The sequence below is a fragment of the Nylanderia fulva genome, unplaced genomic scaffold (genome assembly GCF_048542155.1).
Source record: "Nylanderia fulva isolate GAGA-0341 unplaced genomic scaffold, ASM4854215v1 Scaffold3, whole genome shotgun sequence".
Classification (NCBI taxonomy): Eukaryota; Metazoa; Arthropoda; class Insecta; order Hymenoptera; family Formicidae; genus Nylanderia; species Nylanderia fulva.
In genome coordinates, this window is record NW_028190368.1 from 3,860,439 (window position 1) to 3,887,790 (window position 27,352).

Below are 27,352 nucleotides of genomic sequence, written 5' to 3' on the forward strand. Positions count from 1 at the left end.
ATAATAATTCGTTCCATTTCCCGGTAGCATGTGAAATCTAGATAAGATTCGAAGACTATATATATTATTTTTCTGCATGTATGATGAAACAAATTGAAACAATCTAAGTAGGAAGACGATTTTTTTTCCGACGAATGTCGCGGTTGCAGGATAAGCGGACGGTTTCGTCTGCAGCTATTCTTCATCGGATGACCGGAGCGCGCAAACATACACCGGAGACAAAATCCATGAATATGCAAGCTCGATCTACCGCGGCGCTGTTCATTTCTGAATATCCGATGAATTTACGCGTGAGTGTTTTCCCTGCATCGCTCACGACTGTCTCGATGGAACCGCGGCGACCACGACTGAAACGAGAGCGGCGCGAACGTTGGTTACGGGTATGTTGACCCGGAGCAAAGCTATGGGGAATATACGAAGGCGTATGTCCTCGCCAAAAATTTGGCTCACGTGAAAAATATTCGTCAGAGATGGAATGAGAAGTACGACACTAGACGATATTAATTTTTTTCCAGACGACCGACCCACGCTCTTTTATTCCGTCTCTGTAATACGCAATTGTACATATACAATTAAAGTTCGTAACTCAATATTATTATTTCCATTCCTGAAAATATTTTCATTCATATTTAATTATATATTTCATTCAAATATGTATATTGATTTTTATATTTAAATATTGCAATATTCGAGAAGATTCGAAAAATTCTAAAAACATGTAAACTGAAAATAATAATAATTCTGTCATTTATATTTCTTTATTCCTCGATAAACATTTTTCTTTACCCAGTTACGTGTATATTTTCAAAAACTTTATAATACTGATTTTCCACATTCGCTACAATTTCCCAAAGTTCGCCCGTTTCATCAAAACACGATTTACATTACCAGTTTTACTGGTATATGTGCTTTGCTTTTTCAACTGCGAGGTGATTGACGTATCTCGCGGGCACGGTCGAAAATATTGTATGTCGTTGCATTACGTATCGACGTATCGTTCCCTCCAGCGCGAAAGCGCGGAAAACCTCGAAAATGGGGTAGAAAGAAACGAGTTTATTTAAGCGTGAGCGAACGCGCGCTTCTCTTGCCGCTCACGTAAGTCGATTATCGGTATCGACAGAGCGATACGGATAAGTATCGACGCGGAATTCCAAAACTGCACAACGGCAGAATCTTCTCAGATTCTCTCTGGGCAGACAAATATTCGTGATGTCTCTTCCTTATTGAAAGACGGCACATGTCTCGCGAGTTTGCGATGCCTGAAACGAGCCGTGAAGGCGCGCGATTCTCTTTGACGAAGTCTGACTTTTGTTGAGTGAGTAAAATGGCAGCGTATAGAACTAAGAAGAGCTATACAGACGTGTTAAATTTATTTATTTTTTTTTTTAATTATGCTTCACTGAACAATGATAATTGTAAATATAGCATATGTCATTTATATAATATCTGTCTGTGAATTCATTATTTAATTTCAGATTGTTAAATTGTTTTCACTCAAAGTACTAAGGTACATCAATCTTTCGTTTGATGTTTTATATTTGAAACACGAACAAGAATGTTTTTGTTCCTTTTTTTTCTACCGAAGAATATTGAAGTTGAAAGAGTTAAAACAGAAAATGCATACATCTTCAGTTCGAAATTTGTCGACAATGGATAATGCACCAACGTTCGTGGGAATGATGGATGATATTTTTTGCACAAATTATGCGCATGTAATAAGAAACTCGCGCCAAGGCACGGTGAAATGCGTCAATATTTGAACCGGATTGTTGATACAAGGATAAACTGAGTTCCTTGTCATGAATCGAAAATAGAGATACTCGCAAAACGATCAAATACAAACGTTTAGACGTTTAAATCGTGCAAACAATTTATCTTGCTTATTCTTGATGCAACCGATAAGAAATTTGTAGTTGAAAAACAAATAAATGTACAAATTTCTGATGTATCACCATTAATTCACATTCATAAAGAAAAATAACTTATATTCTTATATTCAATATTTGTTATTTCATGCATCAATCAAATAATGAAATATCTCTACACTGAAAAAAAATTATTGCTCTTAACAAAATTTGCGGTCGAATACGTGCAAATAAATATCAATGTAATAAGAACTAAATATTTTGTTTTTTTTTTCAGTGTAGATATTATATCTTAAAAAATATTTGAGATTTTATAAATATAATTTGCATTAAACTTAAAAATCTTAAATAATATGTATCTTCCACATATAAATGATGTTATATAAATTGGTCATCAATTTACTCCAGATAGCATACATGCGAAAACATTGTAATTAATATTTCAGATCTTACGAAATGTACCAATAATTAGAATCTACAGCAGAATTGACAGTGGCTTTCCATATTATAATGGAATATATATCTATATTAACGAACTCAAAGAAGTATATTATTAAAGCGGGAGCTTTTAGTGATTGTCGCCAGTTGTCACAATTATCATTCATCTAATCCATTAATAAATACAAATGATTACATCTGCGTCTGGTTTTTCGGCATTAATATGACCATGTCGCGATATTGCACATATAACGCGTTTATATATTACTTGCATGAAGTAAATCGCGTTTTATCCAGGCGCTTGATCTGGTCCACACGTTAATACATGCGACGTATAGTAATTATAACTTTATTAATCTAGACGGTCAATCATGGGATAATTGCTGGCACAATATACTCTAGTGTTCGTATACGACGCTGAAACTCGATCATTCTCGACAGATTGAAAGCATACCCTGACTGTAACTTTGAAATAGACTTCCGTCTCTATGTTTGAGGAGTGAGACTCGAGATCAAGTGAATCAAGTTCTGCCGAGTTGTAAGCAATAATGCATATTAACACATTCTGTTACTGGTCTCCTTAAATATATCTTATTGCTCATGCTTTCTCATTCGTTTGATAAAAAAAGAATTAGAATTTTATAGAAACTAACTATTTCGTAACACTATTTGTTTATTTAAATTTGTTGTGCCTTTGTTTTTTTTTTATCATAATTTACTATTTATTTGTTTAAACGGATGTATTTTTTAAAATTTACGTCATTTTTATATAATTTGAATATCGGTACGCGTTTGTTTTAAATTAATGCATCTGTTAATTTACTAATTATTATTCTTCAGCAATTTAATTATAACACGTTCTCAAACAATCTATGGACATTTGATGCTCCAATTGGATCTTGTGAATGTATAATCCATCTAATACGTTGTATCGTATGCAATGATATGTAAATGAGCAATCATCAAATGTTGACGCAAAATGTAGGATTTCTGTGTAAGATAATGTACCGCTAAATGTGCATCAATGTTGATTATTGTATAGCGAACGAGTTAATTTGCCTAATTGATTTTATTCGTAATGACAGTAAATGATTTTTCGTACTAATCTGCTTATTTCGTATGATTGAATCATAAGATATCGGATATTTTGCGTTTCATTGCATCACTACTTCATTGACTTCACTGGCTAATCTCTCCAACAGAAGAGCGACCAAATTGCGTAAAATTATATCATACAAATTCGACCGATTTATCTGCATTTACAAATGGACATGTGCTACATTCGATTCTTGCCTTGACACGTTGTAATAATTGATTAATCGCTAATCAATCCAACGTATCGACGCGACGTATCGACAAATAAATAAATACACTGATGGCCTTTCTGCTGGCATAATTGTATAGCATTTGAGGGATGTTGAACAGCATTGTAGGATGAAACAAATTATATCAATGTCAATTTGTAACAGTAAATATATTATTTACATCAGTTCTCTTGTGTAGAATTAGGCGCAGTCGGGATTACCAGTCTTTCATCCGTTAATCAATATCTGTTTTGCTAAATGACGATTTATCTTTGTCATTGTCCAATATATATATATATATATATATATATATATATATATTGTATAAATTGGGAAAGAGTGAGACAAAAATAGATGCATATAAAATTGCTATAGAGATATTGGAGAAAGTAATCAATCATTTGATACATACATATATATAAAACTTGTTTTGAGGAAAACATCTGTATTTTGAGTCATGTATGGAAAACGTTATACACGTGCCTGAATTTATAATTTTATAATTTCACGATAAATCACGAGGGATCATAAATCTTTTAAAATTGTCTTCTTTTGTAAAAAGGAACTTGGGAGTTTCTTTTCTAATTTAGGCAGTTTTCATCGTGCCTGCCTCGATGGAGTTGCCAAACAAAGGGGTCAGTAAGAAACTTTTTCTTTAAAGTAAGTAAATACAGAATGTTATAAAATGCGAACGTTTTTAATAAACGCAAAAATGATAAAATATCAATTATAAAATATAAGCGTTCCCAGAATGCAAACGCATGTCAACACATAACACGTGGCAAAAGTAACAATATTAATTGGACAATAACAATGCAAGCAAAATTTCTGTTTATTCAAATAGAAATGTAACGTTACCATTCATTACTCTTTCATTTCGATGCAAATAAATATTAATTTTAGTCTATCTTTTGTAAAAGTTTATTACGCTCTAAAAGATTGTCGAATACGTTTCATTTGCTTCTGCTGTGCAGTGACATGTACAATACAATCGTACTACGTTATCGGGAGTCTATGGTCTATCGATCATTGATGATAAAAAATCTTCGTGAAAGAGAGAGTGAACGTATTTCATCTTTTTTCAGGAAGCATGTCATATTGGACGAGTTAAATGAGAGAATGCCTTATATACGATTGCGTCCTGCGTGTCCAGACAGATGGAAAATTGAAAACTATAAATTTCTTTGCTTTCTCCCACCGACATTTCCCTTTTCCTGAACGTCGTTCAGCTACCTGCGGGATTCTGGCTTTTATAAGACAACTTTTATGAACTTGTATCATTTGAAATTCAAAAGAGAATTCGACCTGATGTTATTTAAACACTCTTTTTAATATGACGAGCAGTCACATGACGATATTGCGAATTCTGTCATAAACAAAAATAAACTTTTATCAATATATAAGAATAGAATCTCTCTTTCTTGGTCTCAATTTTTTCTTTCTCAAATCGCGTAAAATGTGGACTAGTAACAAAATTAAAACAATAAAAATTGCAAAGTATTTATTAAACGTAATATAATAGTATTATTATTTTGTTTTTTTTTCTAAGAATAATAGATGTTGTTTATTATTACAAAATTAAGAAAATTTTCTCAATTAATAAAAATATATATCGCTTATATGTGTATAGAGATAAAATGTATGAAGCAATTTTTTTTCATCAATAATTATAATGTTGAAGTGACACTGAATCATGCGCTTTCTGGGCATCACAAATTTATATTGTTAAATTAATTTTTTAAAATATATAATATATATGTATAATATATCACGATACATCTATTTGACATAAATTACGAAGATATTCCGTTTTCGTTATTCTAATATATTAACTGTAATTGACGTAATTCTGACGAAGACTGATTATAATGTTAATTTGATGTGTTCAGAAAACAAGCATGTCGATGTTACTTCATCCATTATGAAAATTATACGGCTAAAAAATTATATAGGTCAAGCGATCGCGAATCAAGGGGATATGACTATAGATTATTGATTTTTGCTGCAGCTTAAGCTACTACGACACTTTATTATCATAACTGTAACTTGCAGAATAACGCGGATGATTAATAACAATTATATACGATAAGTATCTGCATAGTAATAATACATAATTTCAATGTTGTGAGCATTATGCTAATTATTAGAATAAATTTAATATAATTTAGCTTTAATTAATTAGTTAATAAGGCAGAACAGAATATCAAAATTTCCAGCTAGTATTTGCGTGGAATATATTTCAATATATTTAGATGTAATGTTAATTAAACATTAAAATTATTTTTGACGTAATTATTTTCTTTGACAAATACGAAACTTGAGATATTATAAGCTAAATATATGTATGTCTGCGAAACATAGAAATGTAAAATATTCACGTACATGTAAATAAAATTTTCAACAAATTTTTTGTTGCACTAGTTCTATGTTAAACTGTGTACACGAATTTCCACGTCATGTTACGAGTATGAATAACATTGAAATAATCACAAACTTATATATAAGCGTTTTTTCTTTATTTTAAATGAAAATTTTAAGTTATAATAAAAAATTAATAATACTTCAATAATAATACCAAAAATGTTATATTTCTAAGTTTTATTTTATTTTAAATCAAAAATAGAAAATAAACTCCTCTAGATCTGTATAATTACTAATCACATTTTGGCAAACGACAATTTATATTTAATTTTTTTATTTTATTTTATTTTGATTTTTATAATAATAAAAATATATAATATATGTAAGAAGTTATAATAAAGTTCCTTCGTTAAATTTCCAAATTGTATTTGAATAAATATAATAATTAAACTTCTTCAAAACCTTCTTTCTTTCTCCCAACCTTAATATTTGCACAATATCATGTGAAGAATCCACCAGATTGTGAAAAGAAAAGCTCCAGCGATAAAAAAAAAAAAAAAAAAGCAGTCGAACTCATTAAAGCAACCGACAGTCTTCTTATAACGTGCAATTCCCTGCGCACTAATAGTATCAGATAGCACGATACAGACGCGCCGTAATCAAAGCTTCGGTGTCGTTACAGCTACCTGGAGTAGAAGCAACCTGAGGAAGACCTGCGCTAACATATTTAGGCGGAGTCGGTCAGGCAAGGACTGCGAAAAGGACGTCGCGAGGAAAGAAAAGAAACGGAATGGAAAGGACGAGAACGGCCGAGCGCCGTGACAGAGGAAAGAGAAGTAGAAGAGCTGGACGGAAGGAGGGCTGAGAATTAGGGGTTGGTCGCAGGCAGCGTGCGCGCGAGAGGGCTCCGGCAGTGAGGGAAAGGGTGGAGTCCCCTCTCGCGCCTTCTCTCTTCCACTCGCACCCTCTCCCTCTCTTTCTCACACCCTCTTCTCCTCCCTCGCATATCTCCAACCCCTCTCGAGCGCGCGCGAGCATTTGGGATGGTGTGGAAACTCGAGCAGACAGCCAGTCGCTCGCCGTACGTTTCACGACGTGGCTCGAAAGTGCTGCCTGGATCGAGAGATCAGCGACGACGATGATGTGACGCTACCTCCTGGACAACGTCGCCAGTCCACGTTGAGACCAGCCGGCAATAGACACTTGACACTTGGCGATCATCGCGCCAATCGTGTTCGATCGTCGTTCGCCGGAATCCACAGGTATCTCGGGCAGCATTGCGAAGGTTCGACTGTTGGTTTTCGCGCGACGTGTTGCAGGACCTAAATCTGGATGATCGTTTCGTGAATCGATCGGGATTTCGAAAGATGTTGTAGGATCCCTCAGAGATTTCATCGTGTGTCGTGCGCGTTTGTGCCGAGTAGAGTGATCCCGAGAACGAATATTAAGACTGGACTATATAGATCGGAATCGACTGGTCTCTGAACGGTGATTCGATCAAGGACCCGAAAATTGTTCGTCGATCGGTGACACGCTTTTACGGTGACCAGCGTGCGTGCACGCGTTTCACCGTCAGGACTGAGTTTCGATAGTTCCGCGAAGGACCGAATTTCCTGGCAGGAAATTTCACGTCGATCGAACGTGAGCCAACGACGGGGCGAAATTAGCCGGAAGTATCCGGTGGATCGGATTAATCGTGGTGTCGTCGTTCGTTCGGACCTAAACTGCAGTTACCGCTTAATTGAAAAGGGATCAAAGAACGGCGGTGAATTAATCGTGAGAGGGAGGATATAAAAAGAAGAGAGCAAAACTGTGAAGAGAAGAAGTTAGAGAGTGCGATCGAGCATACGTAAACAGAGTCTACGAGAAAGATCGAGGAAACGTTTCCTGAAAGAGAACCAAGGAAGGAGCACAAGTGCCGTTTCTATGGGGAATTTAATAAGCTTCTGCCGGTAGAATGCCGTCCCGCAGATCGGTTACGACGTCGCCGGGGTTTCCGATGCCGTCGCAAAATATCTCAGCCAATCCGCCGACGTTGAATGACGTAGCTTAACGTGGCTTCTTGTGTGTATATCACCGTCGCATGACGCGGATAATCCAAACAGACTGAAGAAGAAGAGGTCTTCCCTCGTCGCGTGGTTAGGTTGTTGCATCCCCACTTTCTCGCGTTTTTTCCATTCCCCGAACATATCCTCACTCTTGCTCTCGAAAAGTCCGCTCGATTTTAGCGATCACGAGAAGCGCTTCGCCATGTACGCGTGACATCATGTCGACGACGTCTGTGCGTGACACGTCGTTGGGTGGTGACTACGTCGAAAGTGACGGTATACTTGCGTCGAGGGGTGTCGATGGATCGGGTACACTCCGATATGCCGAGTCCAGGACAACGCGGACGCGGAACCCCATAGACCACCGCGCGACGTCGCGATTCGATGGATCGATCGCGCGCAAGATCCGCCGCGATCTGGGAGCGTCCCGTCGCGGATAATCGTCGATCGTCGTCGCGCGACCGCCGGGATGGACGGTAAGTCGGACGTGTTGCTGGCACGCCAATTTCGTTTTGGACCCAAGGTCCTTCATGTCGGCGGTGTCAAGGGTGTAGTCACGTGTGCGATTTGAATTGCTAAGCAGGCCTGGATCACCTGATAATTAAAATACGACGCGAGCGAGAGAGAGAGAGAGAGAAAGGCAGCGATTTATTATCTACGAGGGAAATAACGCTTGAGACTAGCGTCAATTTTATGCTTCGCCTGCTTTGCGAGCCATACGTTGGGTTTAAAAACATGCCAATTTTTTTCGAATTTATTAAAAGATATTTATTCAAGATATAATAAAGTCGGATTAAATCTAAATCGTAAAATAAGATTGAAATCAATTTCTATATGTATAATAATTTTGCTTCTCTTGTAAAAAAAAATACAGAAATTTATATATATACATATTTGTGACACGTAAGCAATAAGTTGTCGGCATATTTTTGAGTGTTAAGTAATATTGTCACAAGTTTTGTTGTTTACTTTCCTTAGCATGAAATGCCTTTTTTAATGTGCTCGTAACAACGATAAGGCAATTTCACGGAGATAGACAGATGCTAGGCTTCAGACTGGTGTCGTGTCGCACGAATTAAGGGCTATAAATGAGGAGACCACGAAGAGAGTACAGGGGGATGGAAAAAGGATTCTTTTACTGCCCTTTTACCTACGTTCCGGCATCGACTGTACAGCAAGTTTTTCCTTCGTTCCTTTCTCCCTCGTTCTCACTTTCCCCTCCACCTTTTACATCATCCCTTGATGTATTAAAGGGGCACGTGAAATATTCCGAAGGCATTTTCATTACCGTCCTCTCTCGAAATGCATGTGGGTTGATAAGCCTTTCTGTACGAGGGTGAGTAAGCAAAGTGGATTGCGAAGAGGGAAATCAAATGTATTTTACCAGTGTGTTTTTTTATATTTTTTTTTGGCAGAGGGAAAATTACATTATTTTTATATTAAATTTATGCAGAACACAAATGCTTTTATTCAACGTTATAATTAGAAAAAAAAAAAATGTTTTTCGCGGTATGGACACTTTTTAGTAAAATGCCCATTAAATGCAAAATTAATCTCGACTGTTATCAATGTTGGTTTTTGTCTAATCTATTTCATTTAAATTGGCTTTTAACCGAAGCGAGTAAATAATTACGCACCAATTACAAATAAATAATTTAGATTGGATTCTATGCATAATAATTACAATAATATTTATAATTACAGATGTATGATTAATTAGATGTGAACACAGAGAAATAAATTTATATCTATTATCTTTCATGACTAATTGGTTTTTCTTAACTACACGTCAATCTTTTCAGAATTAAAGAATTACATGTTGTAAAAAACTAATTTGGTTTAACAAAAATATAAAAAAATATATCTTCTTTGTTATAATTTAAATATACAGTAACAGTTACTTATCTATTTTTTAAATTATATAAGAAAATTTGTAACTCGCAATAATTTGCAGGCAAAATATGTTTATGACAATTGTAGAACCAAAAATAATTTCCGCGTGTCCATCACAAAAAATGCAGACTATATGTTATAATTTTAAAAAAGAAAAGAGCTGTAATATCTCTCTCTGAATATTTTTAAAAATTTCATGTACCTCAGAGATAAACTAACGTAGCAAAATATTAAATACGCACACATGTATACGTATGCACGTATTTTATCAATTATACTATACAAATAAAATGCTGCATCTGAATATTATATGGAAATTTATTTGGATAACTAAATAAAACGATTATGAATTGAAATCATGTAAAATGACTTCATTTTTTCGGGCAAAGTTATTATTCGCTTATTATGTTTGCGATATCGCGGGATAAGGGCGTTTTAAACCGTCTTCGATGTTTCGAAATTACACGGTAGCATAAGCTGTAGGACTAGCAATCGGAATTTTGTGCAAATGGGTTCTCGGTAGACCACTCTGCTTTTTTAGGCGCAATTGAATCTGCTCCGGCAGTTCTCCAATCCACTAGTTGACAAGGTAATTTCAGTAATTCCCCGAATGTACGGTATTTTACAAATTCCTGGCTACATTTACAATCTGTGTATTTAGCCTATTGAATCATTGCTGAGCAGATCTATCCCGCGATTCTTTTTTTAAAGGTAAATGAATTTTCCTCAATAATTAAACGTAACAAAAATTAAAATATTGTAATTAATCTACATTTTTTGTTCTATAAATTAATGTTAAATTAATATTAATAAAATAGCAGTAAAGAAAAATGCTCCCTTATTATTTATTTAAAATAAAAGTTTAGAAAAAATATCGAGTCATAAATAAAATTTAAAAGTTAATAAAGATTTTAATAACTTTATGTAATTGCTCAAATAATTAGCTAATAATTGCAAGGACATTTTGTAAGTGTATTTTAGTCATCTGATTCAAGTATGTAAAATACTCTTTACTATTATTCATAAATATGTTTGTTCCATCCATATTGACAATTTTTTCATATTATAGTTATACTTAAAAATTTTTAAATATATCATTAATGCATTCATATCTTATTGTTAGTCTTACTCTAAAATAAAACAGATATTTCTAAAATTGTTTCGTTTTTGTAAAAAGTACTTAGGAGTTACGATATATACAGAAATTTCTACATATCTTTTTGCTTTTTTCTTTAGAAACTTTTATTAATAATTTTTAAATCAAATGAATATTTTTTTATTTGCATATTGTACGTAATTTTATATATGTCACAAAGCCATTTTTCAAATTATCGCTTTAAAAACATACGGTTTTTCCGACAAAAAATCATATTACAAAAAAACTTTTCTATTTGTGCTTTTTTGTGGTAACGTTATTACATATTAAATATCACTAAAAAATTTATTAATGGTATCGTTTCACACACGCGCACCCTAAAATTATATAAAAATTCGATACAGATATAGCTATAACCAGAAAATATTCAATTAAAAATCCATGCTCTATAGAATTTTTTAACAAAAGAAACAAAAGATTTTTGCGTATAAACGATTAATCAGAAATTATACAGGTCACTTCTTGCTCGTTTCGCGCTTCTATGATGTGAGAAACGAAAAGTTATCGGAAACAGAGAAAAGAAACTGAAGCAATTCTCAGATATGTATGCAATTTTGTAGCATTATTAAAGAACTTGATTGAATGCGGCTATGCAATAGGAAAAACAGAAATCTTTTTCAGCTAATTTAATAGAGCATGTTTTGCTACCATTACCTGTTGCGTTATTATATGTGTGTCAGTATAATGTTGACGAAGAAAAATGATAATTGTGTCGACCGGAAAGAAACATTTCTTATTTATCTTGTGTTATTATGCATGTCTCTTTAATATAAAACATAGCATACGATTATAATTTTTGTTCAAGAGAAGATAAATATTTTGAGAATATTAATTTTAATTACTATTAGTTTTTCTTAATTTAAAAAATGTCAATTACTTTTAACAAATTTGTTCCAATTTCATATATACATATATACTATTTCATAGTTATATTATTTGATTGATGAATATATAAATAGTTATATAAATATATAAATTATAAAATATAAAAATATATTAAATATATCATATATTTTATGCGAAATGTTATATTTTCTCTTCAAACAATCTTTATCTATTTGATTAAAAACAAAATCACTAAACAATTTGAGAGACTGATATTATATTTATAGAGGCTGATATTAAAATCACAAGCTGTTTTATCGAAAGTTATGATACATTTATTTATAGCTTTTGAGAAAATAATTTGTTTAATAACTTGTATATAACTAAGATATATTTTTATTCAAATAATAATTATTCACAATTTATATGTGATATTAAAAATTATTAGCATGGGTCAAATTTTTACTTTTTGGTTAATTTTATTAAATTATATATTATTTACCAATACCAATATTTAATTGTCACATACGAATATTTATTCCGCTGTACATTTACAGTTAATAATTAGCACGTATTATTCCAAACTAAATTATAATTATTCAATAGGAGATGGCGTGTATAAAGTTAATACAACAGTCTTTTATAATTGTAAATTAATATTGAAAATTCTATTATGCCGCAAGAGACAGAATTACATATTTACAGACAAATGTTATACTGCACACACACACACACACACATACACTATTACAATTTTTGTCATAAGGTATAAAATTAATTTTCGTATATCGAATATTTTATTTTTTATCGAATGTAGTTATGAATTGAATAAAATAATATTGATACCATGTTTGTAATTATAATCGGTTTTATTAAAAACTAAAGTCCTTCTATCTCAATATATTGTAAATACGAAAAAACAATTTAGACAATTATTAAAGTTGTTTGAATTATTTATTATATTTTCAAATTAAATATTAAAAATTTTCATCTTTAAATACATATTGCAATACTCGAGATAATTCCTCTAGATCATTTCTCATCCAAATGGCGCACCAAATGTCTAACAGAATAGCAGGCAGGAAGGAGTCCCGCATTAGCGAAGTTCTGTGCTAATTGTACGTAATTAATTATATCATTATTTCGCCGATTAATCTAAGTCATTCGCCGGTGTGCATGTGTGTGTGTACTTTTAATATCATATTTTTCTCTCGTTCTCTCTTTCACTACAATGTATAGTATTCTTTACCGCAACTGCTGCACAAGAACGATCAATCTAGGGCAATATGGTTTCATTTTTTGAAAGACAGAAAACAACGTTATGTACAAAGGAGAAGAGAAAGATGTTGCCTTTCTTGGCAAGATAAAAATTGCCAAGAATATATTGCGGGAATATTTTTTGGCGGTATCACGAGAGAAACCATTACTTGTGACGATTTAATATTTGAAAACAATTCCAAAATTTTTTCCCTATCCATTTGAATATTTCATAGAGTGTGGAAGCGCGTCTTGACAAATGTGAAATTGATAAAAGCATATTGAAAATTTATAAATAGCAATGTGTGCGTAGAATATCCATTTTATTTCTGTGCAATCCAAATTATATATGATGTAATTCGTAAAGAATGAATCGTGTAATAAATCGTTCGAATTTAACTTTAATTGCACTTTTTTTATACAAAAGCGTAATTGACCAGGTAACTAATAAACTGTGAGATTCATCGAACAAATAGTGCAGCAATATTCTAGCTTTATTAAACAGGCGGCTTTTAGATATTATCTTTTCATCAAATTGGAGATTGCAGTCCTAATGACGCTTTAAATATCAAATAGAAAATTACAAGTGAGATCACCGTATACATCGTACGGGTCAATTAGCGCCGATTCACAATTAGCGCGACATTTTCATTTCTCAAACTCTCGTTCCACTGATGACTGTTGCGTGCAAATAGGATCGTTCATTTTTCATTTATATACTATATTCGTGTTTTATATTATTGCATATAACTATATATAACTTTCAATAAGCTTCATATAACACACGTCACACGAACTACTATATTACATTTATGAGAAAGAAGGGTAAATTGTTAGAATATATTGAAAACTCGCGTGATATACGATCGAGTTGATGAATTTAACTCATTGTCAATTCTTATAAAAGAAAAGATTATATATTTTACTATGCTACGTTCCAAAATCAATATCTAGTTTTTATTGCAATCTCAACTGTTTATTTTATTCATTATGAATGCAAGCGTAGTAATGTCTTCTCATTGTCAGTCACAGATTTCAAAAATTTATGTTGCTTTTCGCAATAATTATATATCTTGAAATATTACATGCTACGTGATATTAATATTGTTTCATACTTTATATTTTTATTTTTATTATTTAAGAGCCGTAGAATAAAATACCTATTTAGATATGTATTCCATCGTTGACATTTTTACACGCGCATTTTAAATCTACCGCGCGCTGCATTACACAACACGTTTGCAATCAACAACGAATAATAACGTTCTTACGCTTAATTCTCACAGAGGGACGGATCAGAGTAAAGTTGTGCTGAAGGCATGTTTGCATGCTCGCGAAAGTTAGCTCGCTGACAACAGAATCCTTTGAGACTAACCTACGCGAGTGTGGACGAACTCGCATTACTCACGCTTGCGAGATTTCCTGCGTACACGTATCTTTTTATATATTCCGCATGTTCTTCTCTCTTGTGTGTAGCATTCACCTCAAAACTGGATCATTTTTTACTAGAACGCACACGTGTGTATGCATCTCTCATAGTTGAAGCGTTTTTTTTTTTTATTTATATCGCGTTGTCATCCAATCTTTCTCGATTGGATAGATTTAACATCAAAGCATAAATTATGCCATGCGTATGCAATTTTTGATGGAAAAATTTTAAAGTAAATTTATGATACCGAATAATATAATACATCACAAATATTATAAAACATTTGAGATTATTGAGAAAAAAGTTTAAAAAAAAAATCAATTAAATAAAAAATTAAATGCAAGTTTCAGGACAAGATCCAGTACAATTGTTTTGATCTGGAAAATGGTTAAAAATAATATGTATAATCTATTTTCAATGATTTATGTAATTAACTTTAATAGAAAATATCGAAAAATTGTTGCTGACAAGGCAGCGTTAATTGAACAAAATAAAATAACTAATATGACATTTCAGCTTTTCTAATCAAATGTGAGATGAATAGATAATATTGTCAAATTAATAGAATATATGCAAATGTCATTAAATTAGTAATAACGAATTAATTAGTTATAATATATTTGCCTTCAATTATATGAATCTATTTCTATCTTTATTTAATAATAATAATTAATCTTCTGATTGACTATTTGCTCTTGTCATATATATTTAATATATATAATCCATTATGTAATTAATCTGAAAGACAGAAAAATAAAAACTTTTGTATTACTCACGTTTAGCGCGTGTAAAATTTAAAGATATTTATAATATAAAAATTTCTGTAAAAATGTGCGGCATTTTTTAATTAATTACGTCAGTTTAAGGCATTGGACTGTATTTATATATTTGTAACATATTTCTCCAGGTACTTTTTCGTATGCAGATAAATATTACTGAGCTTAAATTTTGTTCTTGCTCAAGTTTTATTAATTTATTTTTTCTTTATATATTACTTTTTTAACGTGACCACAAGTATAAAATTTATCTACACAGAAGCTTTTACTTTAATATTATAATTATTCATACACGGGATTATCTAATAAAGAATTGAGAGATAAATTCTAATAAATTGTTTCCTTAATTTTTTGTAAAATTATTTAAACCTGCATAATTTTTTTTTTCATTTAAATGTAAATGCTTCTTAACACTGAAATATTTTGAGACTTATTTGAATTTGTAGCATCCATTTTTTTCATAACGCGCATAGTACATCACCTTTTGAGGAAATGAAATGTCAAATTTCGGTACTTTTTCTTTTCTGTGCATCAGCGCGGAATAATGCATGAAGTTTTATAGAAAGGAGCAGCGGGTAGCAACAACGACGCCAAATGTCGAGAACAAAATTTCAACACTGTGTTCTCTTCACTAGGGATTAATATCGCTTTGCATATTTGCATATTCAAGTAACGCCGCATTTCTTGTCGGAACAACGAAAAGAATATCATTATTAAATCCACTCATTATGCTTGAATTGGCGTTAATGGTTGATGCAATAATTATGTGTAAAGATTTAACAATATGCAATTCTTATTGTATAACAGATTCAGTATATATGTATATTTTTGTAGCATCAAGAAAATTTGTAATATATACTATATGTGTAAATTTTGGGGGAATATATCTTTAAATCGTTTTATACGGTTTTTTATAAATATAAATATTTCAAAAATATAGTTTACATTCAATTCATGTGTGTTTGTTTTTATATACACATATATATATATATATATACATAAATAATAGATATAAAACAATAGATACCCAGCCAGAAATGATAGTTGAATCGACGTCGAATCGATGGCGAATCGATGGCGAATTGGTCGAATCGATATCGATTCGACGTCTTTTCGACCGATCTTTTCTAACGGTATAAAAACAATATAAAATAATGGATATAAAAACAATATAAAACAATATAAAAGTATCTAAAAAATTTTATCAATAGAACATATAATGCCAGTAAAAATAATTGTGTAAGCCTTTGTCATTTAAGATATTATAAAGAAAGCTTTTAACTTCTTTTTAAGCTCAGAGATTGCAAAATAATACACAAATTTATAAGAACATTTATTTGTAAATATTAATTATAATTATTAATTATGTGAAAGATAAAAGAAAATTAAAAATATTATCCTCAAAATGTAAAATTTATATGTAGCTTGGAATTAAATCGCCGAACCACCAATAAATTAAATATGTTGAATTATGGGACATTATATTAAGAAGAAAAAGCAAGCTTTTAAAAGCAACTTGTGTCATCAAAGCAATTTTACAAAATGAAAACAACGAACGACGAGAAACAAATACCGTTTTATGGCGTATATAAAACACTAGCGACGTGGCATTTCGTTTATTTTCTTTAAATTCACGGAAGAACGGAGTTAGGAATGGCATTCGCGAACATTTCCAGAATGTCGATATCGAGGAGACAGTCTAAAATGTCGGTGGACTCGGAACGATGTTTGAGATCTGACGTTCGCAGTAGGTATACATTCCTCCTGATAAAATTCAGTCACCCTTCTTCAACACTCTTACATTTTTGTCGTATCCGCGTGTTGCTCGAAGCGCGGATAAGTATGAAGGGTCGCGATACACGCGCGAGGCAAAAAAAAAGCGAAGGATGAAGGATAGCGTGCTGACGGAGGAAGGAAAGAAGAAAGAGAGAATACGGGGTGAATTACAGGATGCGTGACTGTTTCCCTCCGGCTCGTCTCCGTTCCACATTTTTGTCCCAATAGCTTTTCACGAGGCCAGATACTGTATTATGCGCGAGTATCATAAAAGCGAAGAAAAATCTCTGCCGTTTTTGTTATTGGCTTTAACAAAATTGATAAGTATATTACTTTTCGTCAGAGATTTGATAAGCAACGAGTATTAATGTAAATATATTATCGAATATATACACGCAACATACCAAGCAAATACTTCAAAAATACATCGTAAAACTTAAACTAACTTGATAAGTGTTTATAATGTCAAATCAAATAAGTATCTATTTAATTAAACTCGTTTTTAATTTAAAATTGTTACTTGTAATTAATTTAAAATCTAGAAATACATATATATATTTATTTATGTATGCAACAAGTGAAATAGTGAACTTAAAAAATTGTTGCGATAGATTTTAGCATGTTAATGGCATGATCAAAGATTATTTTCTTTTTGATGTTTTCGTTTTAAATAGATTTCTCGTAGTTTCTTATAAATATGTATACAGTAGATAGTTACTTTTTAAAAAATTCTGCCCTTAATTTCCTTTTATTCGTGTCGGTTTTACAAAATATGTCAGAAGTTCTCATAAATATGAATTTCATATAAATGCAACTTTTTATAAAAAAAATATAGCTTTTTCCCAGTTGTTTCCGGTTACTTCCGCATTGTTGTTTCCGGTTATTTTCATTCTAGTTGTGTTTATTTATTCATTTATATTATTGTGTTTTACACTTTATTTCTCTGTTTTTATTTATTTGTTTATATTCAAATAATTACAAAATTCAAAAAGTTGCGCGTAACTATTAAAATACTTTATCAAAAATGGATATTCTCTGTTTGAAACAAAAAAATAAGGATTAAAGTTTACGTCTTTAATATACTTTCTGTCGCGACTTCTACTTTTCTCGATATACAGAAGTATGAGATTTCGAGATTATTTACAACCAAGTTTATACAATCTAAACAGCTCTATGTTCAAGCAATAATTTACGAAACGCGCGTATAAATCCATTTTATGGATATAAGGCACTTACTCCTATAATACGGCAAATATATTTCTTCATATTTATACGATAATCGTCATTTCGCCATCCCATATATTTTCTTGCATAAATTACTCGGAGCGTGAGTAATAGAACGATTTAGGCTATTTTTATATCACAATAAAAATATAATACAAAATCACCTAATCTGTAACAATGTTTAAGCTCGTATATAAACAAACACAATGATAACTTATTAACTATTACGAGGCCATGTGTAACGAGCAAATAAAAAATTATTATAAATCTTGGAAAAACTTTAATTTAAAAAAACCAATTACAAACGTTTCGAACTATACTCAGTTTTCTTCAGTGCGCAAAAAAACATTATAATAAATAAATAAATATAAATAAAAATTCTAGTAAAAAGTCGCAATACAATGTCAAAATAAATTAAATAATTATGTCAAAATTAAAAGGCGAAATAACGCTAACAATAAATTTAAATTATTAAAAATAGTTCAACCCGAACAGTCCCAATTAGATGCAAAAATCGAATTAAAATAATTTATCCGGCTAATCAATATTATTTTAAAAATTATTATTGAGAACTCGGAGTGGCACTTAGACATTACTCCAAACCAACCGCTCATCGTTAGTCGGCGAAAGGCTATCAGTTCGTATTTTTATATCGCTGATATGACGCGATAAATAAACGCGTTAGAGCTTTCTGCGGCGCATTCGCGCGATCACGTGCGAGGGAAATAAAAAGTCGCGCATTTGCAATCCAAAACAGTACAAGTTCGATACGTCGGTTCGGCATATCCGGCAAACTCACTCACTCTCTCTCTCTCTCTCTGCCGCGTTTAATGCATTAAATGGGCGAATCGCCGCGGTCGCCTGCAAAACAGCCGCCGCAGAACAGAATTCAATTTTCGCAGACGTGAACACGAATAGCCCGCGTCAATAAAGAATAGATGGATGATCCGTCCGTTAGCGACGGATGGGAAGGAACGAGAGAGATGAACCCCAGGTTTCGGAGCACTGTTTTGTCTCCCCACGCTTTCCATTCCTCAGGTGCAACTCTCTCCTCTGGTACATTGCCTGCGCGAACTCCACGACCGGGAATTTAGATAGCATCCGGATACCGGATGCTATTACGTCCTCTCTCTCTCTCTCTCTCTCCTTCTATATGTAGATGTATGTATGTATATTCTGCGAACTTTACAGCCTGTAGACTGCGATACTTTGAGAAATTTACAGTCTGAAAGATATTGCCGCGCGATATATACCGACCTTCCAGCTTCTCGTTATGTAGAAGAGGGAATCAGCGAGGACGAAAGGTCCTTCTGGGGATAAGAAGATGATTTCTGTTCTCGAGAGGGTCCACAGAGGGTAGCTGGCGGCTTTCGAGGCCTATTCCTTCTCTCTTTTTATTTCTTTCACCGCTCGCGCCAGAGGAGAGAAAAACATTATAATGCTTATCCATCTGTCAATCCAATTCTCCCTCATGTATACCTTCGATCTTTTGTCTACCAAGAACGAAAGTATTCTATTTCATTTTAATCCGTAAATGGATTGGAGTGGGGATAGTCGTGAGTTTTCGCTTAATTCTGAGATTGCGCCAACTAGACACTCTTTTCGAGCGGCGCGACGATCGCAGATGGGACTCCGCGAGTTTTTCCTTCCGTGTTTCATTAGAAAGGAGATACTCGATAGCCCGGATGGTTTTCTTGCGTAAATTTATCGCCCCGCTTGGAAAGTTTGATCGCGATTAAAATCATCGCGCGAACGCGAGAGTAATGGAGCGCGTTTGTTTTACTTAAAAGAGAAAGAGAAAGAAAGAAAGAGATTGTATTTAAGAAAATCGCCATGTTGACATATTTTATAGAAAAGAAAAATGATTTTATAATTTATGATCATCAAACAATTACGCCAAATTTTAATAATAAATATTTTAACTTAATAATTCGGGATAAATATTACTCAAATAAAAATTTTTGGAATATTATAGAAAAAGATTTTCAGTAAATTCCTATCATTTCAATTGCAATTAGATAATAGAATTTCATATAAGAATAAACAATAATTTTTTAGATGTTAATTTCAATAATGCAACACGAAAGATGATAATCTTTTAAGTTATATCTAAAGAAATTTCCTCAAAGTATTCTACTAGCTTAAGCGACGAATAATCCACCGAACGTCATTTTGACAACTAAAAGTGAGGTAGTTCTATATATTGCTCGTGCCTTCATAAATATTTAAATTAAAAAGTTAGAACCGCGCCTAATTTAACCTCGCGTATATATTCTCGGTTGAACGTTGTTAGTTTCGAGTCGCATTTTTGAAAATTTTCGTTCAACGTCAATTTGCAAAAATTTGAAAACAAATTTATGCTCCCGTTATTACACATTCTTTCGCAGAAGCGAACGCTAATAGTAACCGTCAACCTTTTTCTCCATTACAGAAATCCTGGAAGAAGAATTCAACTGATACGCGTCTAAGCCAGGGGATCTTAGAAACTGGGTGACCGGCCAAAGGGCCGATTAGAAACAGAACCTCTCTTCTTGCTCAACAAAGAGGATCAAGAAGCCTTATCGTACTTGCTATCCAATTGACAAAAAGGATCAGAAAAGAGGAGCAGAGATAGAGACGGAAAGCGGAAAAGGTCGCGGAACACTTAAACGTAGCCGAGAGTACATAAGTCGAGATGTCGAGCGCAGGTAGAAAGATGGAATTCCAGGCGAGACGCTCGAAAATCTCGTGATCGGTGTTAGCGCCTGGCCGAGGAGATAAGGAGGCGATCGACCGATGATGGAGGCGAGAACAAACGGTTCGTTCGTTAGGTCGATCTTCCGGAACCTAACCTCTCGCGAGCACCGAGCCTCGAACGAGGCATCCGAAAGCGAAGAAGCGGATCCCAACAACGTTATCAATGTGGTCAACGCAATCGTGCGGGAGGAAAAGATGGCGGACCTTCTGGATGACGCTCTTTCGAATAATAATAGCGACGTTATTGACGGCAGCATCGAGTCGAGCTGGTTCAACGACTCGACGACCGCCGTCTCGACCGTGTCGGATTCCTCCTCCTCTTCCTTTCTCGCGGAATCCTCATCCTCGTATTCTACCCCGAGCGTGGACAATTACACCGGCAGCGTGTCCGATCTCTTTGTCTTTGACGATTTGAACGACTACATCAACCGGCTCAACTACAGCGTCTTCGTGAACCTGACGGCCTATTACGGCGACGGGCTGAACCTGAGCAGTGTGAACTGCACGTCGTCGATAATCGCCGGAAATGCTGTCAGGGGTGAGTGCGATACGACCGGCGTCGACGAAAAGTCGAACAGTTGGTGGGCCCTGATACTCGTGATCGTGCCGTGTTTAACGCTCTTCGGTAACGTGCTCGTTATCCTGGCGGTAGTGAGGGAGCGGGCCCTGCAGACTGTCACCAACTACTTCATCGTCAGCCTGGCGGTCGCCGATTTACTCGTGGCGGTGCTCGTTATGCCGTTCGCGGTCTACGTACTGGTGAGTCGATTTCTCTTTGCAAATTCCTATGTAGACATGGGCGTCCGCAGAGGAAGGCAAGAGGAGGTATTTACCTCTCCTTGGATCAATACACAAATTAAACATTTGTTCTCCTTCTTAATAAACACTGGAATTTATTTAGTTGGCATATTTAATAGAAAAAAATGAAAATAACAAATAATTTCATTTTGAAAAATTAAGAAAGGATGAATGAAACAAATTAAACATTTGTTCTCCTTCTTAATAAACACTGGAATTAATAATTTCATTTTGAAAAATTAAGAAAGGATGAATGAAACAAATTAAACATTTGTTCTCCTTCTTAATAAACACTGGAATTTATTTAGTTGGCATATTTAATAGAAAAAAATGAAAATGACAAATAATTTAATTTTGAAAAATTAAGAAAGGATGAATGAAACAAATTAAACATTTGTTCTCCTTCTTAATAAACACTGGAATTTATTTAGTTAGCATATTTAATAGAAAAAAATGAAAAATAACAAATAATTTCATTTTGAAAAATTAAGAAAGGATGAATGAAACAAATTAAACATTTGTTCTCCTTCTTAATAAACACTGGAATTTATTTAGTTGGCATATTTAATAGAAAAAAATAAAAATAACAAATAATTTAATTTTGAAAAATTAAGAAAGAATGAATGAAACAAATTAAACATTTGTTCTTCTTCTTAATAAACACTGGAATTTATTTAGTTAGCATATTTAATAGAAAAAAATGAAAATAACAAATAATTTCATTTTGAAAAATTAAGAAAGGATGAATGAAACAAATTAAACATTTGTTCTCCTTCTTAATAAACACTGGAATTTATTTAGTTAGCATATTTAATAGAAAAAAATGAAAATAACAAATGATTTAATTTTGAAAAATTAAGAAAGGATGAATGAAACAAATTAAACATTTGTTTTCCTTTTTAATAAACACTGGGATTTATTGAATAAGCATATTTAATAGAAAAAAAAGGAAAATATTAAAAATTTTTAAATTTTAATCATGTCCTCTTCTGAAAAAAATCCTGCGGACGTTCGTGTATGTAGGTATCTAATTACACGAAGACGATTTCCTTCTAATCAAACATCTACTTGTACTCCTCGATCGATATTTCTCTTGTTTCTTGTTATTTCTTCGAAGGGACAATTTAGTTTGGATGCGTAACATATTAATCAATTAAGTGCAACGATAATTATCAAACCTGATGATAGTTACACAGTTGTAAAATGTTACTCATATTAATTATCGCGCTTGATTAATGTAATTGTATGAACATGAGTTACATGCTTTCACAAGACACCCAACTCTCACTCAGTATATGTAATTTATCGTTCACTTGATGTATTTATTTATTGCGAAAACTTTAGAACAGAATTATGTATCTTCTACAATTAATTATAAAACATTATTAATTATAAATGTTCTATAATAAAACCTGAGGATTAAGATGTTCTACTGTACTGACATTAATTAATCGAGTTAATACTAATTATAGACTGTTGTATGATTTGTGTAAATAAGCTAAGAGCTCCGAGAAGGGAGCCTCGCATCGATCGCGAGTTTAGCTGCTAATTAAACGCTATCATTGAACAACGTTTGCATATGTGCTCAATTATCGCCTTCATCTTCAAAATAAACAACAAAAAAATGTACATATAAAATGAGAAGAGTTTACATTTTTTCCCCTAAAATAATTCGATCTCTTTAATGCATGTATCGGCTATCGAAAAATGATAACCATTTTTCGTTAATTAGAAAACAGAGGATGAACCTTCACGCGAAAATCGAAACGTCAGCTCGACGTCTGCGAGAACGAATAATTAAGGTCGATCTGTCTATCATACATAAGAACACAGAAAAAAGGAATCCTTGATTCAAATATATTTTTATTCTTGAACGCTATTTGATTGATTTAAGCATAGAATGCTCTTTGTAATCACAAATTTTCATTTGCCTTAATAATAAATAAGTTTGTGTAAAGTATATTTTATCCTTAAGATATATTCTTGTTTTAAAAATCTTATATGGTAAAAACAAACTTAGTCACATTTGAACTATGAATTATTATATATATTTGAAAGTACCGCTTATATCCGATGCTCACTTGTCACTTGTCCTTGCAATATTTATAAGTAAATTTCAGCTTCAACCAAGAATATTTTGCACTTTGTTTTAAGGATAAATTATCCTTTATCCAAAATTATTTATATTTGTCGCTATTATAAGGATAAAATATACTTGAATCAAAGCATATTTGCATTCTTTCAAGGATACTGTTTTTCCGTGAATACATGAAATTTCGTCTAATAATTTAATGGCGCATCTATTCAGTACACGTACTCATTTAACCAAGCCAACTGCGTTCGAATGGAGAATGCTTTGAGATTCCTAAACGGGCACAGTAATTGTTCATATAGAACATTCGCGGAACAAACGAGACTGTTATGTTAAGGCAGTTCGATTCAGCGCGACAGTCGGAGTACATGCACGTGAATGAAAACAGAATTAGTCAATTAAAGCCATATCGGATAATTCTGCGGGTGACTGCTACCGGTGCGGATCGACCTGTTGTACGGACAATTATGTTAGCTAATACAAACGTTTCTGCGAATACGTCTACATCGCGATCACTAAAAGCGTTTCGGTATATATTGTGCATAATGCGCTTTATTCGAAGAAAATTTCGAACGCTATACGATATGACTATTACATAAGCAAATTATCGATTATCTATAAAAAGTATTTGTTCAATGTCTCTGCTTGCGTAATTATTAAACACACGTGTGTAATATTAATCATTACAATCACATTTGTTACGTTCCAACATGTATATTTAAAAAATGATATTAATAAAGTAAGTAAAAAAGTGATTGATGACTGCTTGATGCGATAATAATCAATGTTTCGAGTTATATATGAGAGCAAGCAATTGCTATTATTAAAATGTAGTTGTAATAAATCAATAAATTAATTAAAGTTGAAGAAAAATACGAGTATGCGTTTATAAAAAGAAAATAAATTATCATGCATATATTTGAAGAAAATGATCAACTTAAATTTATTACAAGGGTTGTGTATTGTAAAAGTGAAATGAAAAAAAATGTCACGTGAAACATTGAAATATTGCCAATTATGTAATGGCGATGAATGACGCGACAAAATAAGATCTATAATGGTTGAATATACATGAACAGTATAACGCCGCGACTATCCACATTGAATGTTAGTTTACCCAAAGGACTTTCATGTAGTCGTCGATTTAATCGACGATTAAATACGCGCTTCACGCTACGACAACAGTTAGAGTAGTTGCAATTATGAAAATGATGGCAAAGCTGAATGCTATTTAGACGTGTCTATAAGAGCTCCCAGGAGTCGAGAACAATTTTTATTAATTGTGATGGTATATCATGGTATGTTGTAAAAATATATAGATTTTTAAAGGTAAATTTCTTATTGTACTTTTAATATTGCAATAATCAGATAGAGGAAAATAAAAAAAGTTAATTAATATGATCAAGATAAACAGAACATATAAATATGATTAAAGAATGTAAAGAAATGAAGCTCTGCGATATAAAAATAACAAAATAATTATAGATATAAAATATAATAAAATCTAAACAGATTTTTCCTTGAATAAAATTAATATTTTCAATAAATAGAAAATTATAATTATATTAAGTCTTAAAAATGTGTATTTTAATGTAATATGTATTATAAAAATAATATGATAATTTGTATTTTCAGTCCTGTGCGTTAGAGTTTTAGAATTCGAAGAAACACGTGAATTAAAATTGCACTAGATTTTTGTTGCCATCGTTAGCAGGTCGTTTGCTTATCCCGGCACGTCCCACATAAATTATATATCACAACGTCCACACACGTGATCTTATTTTAAAATCGTCAACGGTGCCAAAAGAGTCGGACGATGTATTTCGTTCCCGATGCGCGTTAGACTTTACAATTGTGACAGAATTAAAGCAGAAGGGATGCGGGTTACGAAAAATCACCACTACGATTTTTCATGAAAATGCAATTTCAATATGGTCCCATAAGCTGGTGGCTCGGTTCGAAACTGGTACGAATCGATCTCGATTTCGATAGATCGGACGGGGCACAAAAGTACGATCGGTCAATTAGGATTGCGTACGTAATCCCGGACGTGTGAACGCCCGTCAATGCAGTTTTCATGCACGTCCGCATATGTCCCACATTTCCTATGGCATGCAACTTTATCGTGATTGTGTGCAACGGTATTGTTGACAAAGATTGCAAAAAATCCCAGATGAAATTTTCTCAACCGCGTCGCACAATATTCCTAAATTACCTTGTTAACTACAGTTAACCGATTTTATAGCAGTGTTTTATTCAAAATCCTTCTAATTATTCTACTACATCACAGAAAAAAAGGAATCCTTGATTCAAGTATATTTTTATTCTTGAACGCTATTTGATTGATTTAAGCATAGAATGCTCTTTGTAATCACAAATTTTTATTTGCCTTAATAATAAATAATATAATTCTTGTTTTAAAAATCGCATACGGTAAAAACAAACTTAGTCATACATTTGAACTATTAGAATTATTATATATACTTGAAAGTACCGCTTATATCCGATGTTCACTTGTCACTTGTCCTTGCAATATTTATAAGCAAATTTCAGCTTCAACCAAGAATATTTTGCACTTTGTTTTAAGGATAAATTATCCTTTATCCAAAATTATTTATATTTGACGCTATTATAAGGATAAAATATACTTGAATCAAGGCATATTTGCATTCTTTCAAGGATACTGTTTTTTCTGTGATAAATTAAAATTTAGTTAAAAAAAGACTATGCATATTATATATATTACACACACAATTATTTATTATCTTCTTAATAAGATAAATTATTACAGAAATAAATAGACCATTTGTTACAATTAAATGTATACGTCTCTAATTGTCGCAAATAGTTTACTTATTCTAGGAAACTAGGATTTATCTTGTTAAAGAGACAATATAGTATTTCGGTACGCGTGCTAAGAGCTTAAGAGAAACTTAAATTTCGTCTCATGTCAGCTTCAAGCAAATAATTCACGTGTTTTGAGATTAAGTTAATACAAACTTTAACTATAATTTTCGCGTTAACATGAGCGCGCTCCCGTAATAACTGGACGCTATGCTACCGAGAAAGTTCGCGACTATAATCGATAAGTTTCTAATCGTCGTCAGCGAAGAAACGTGTTCGCTCCACGATTGTATGTACGACTATCCGTTAATTCCGCAAGGAACGGGAGATGGGTGTTTTAATTACACCTTAAATAATCCTATCCTTGACATCCGACGGTGCCAGCTGGAGCGACCAGAGTCGCTCCAGATTACATCGGTATGATAAAATCCAGATGCATCTACGTTCTATGTAAGTGCAAACACGACGAAACGTGCCGAGATCATCCTTCGGCCGCTTAAACGATCGTTCTGGAGTTTCGCATTAAACGA

At 32.8% G+C, this 27,352-nt stretch overlaps 1 protein-coding gene across 2 annotated transcripts in view; it reads left to right on the forward strand.

Annotated features, from left to right (window-relative positions):
* The first annotated feature begins 7,023 nt into the window (after positions 1-7,023).
* Positions 7,024-27,352, forward strand: part of Dop2R (dopamine D2-like receptor) — a 256,875-nt gene continuing 236,546 nt past the window's right edge. For both annotated transcript variants that reach the window (XM_029300702.2, XM_029300710.2), the window contains exons 1-2: positions 7,024-8,492; positions 20,784-21,847. In XM_029300702.2, coding sequence (XP_029156535.1) covers positions 21,128-21,847 — 720 coding nt within the window. In that variant the 5' untranslated portion in view covers positions 7,024-8,492; positions 20,784-21,127. The remainder of the gene's footprint in view (positions 8,493-20,783; positions 21,848-27,352) is intronic.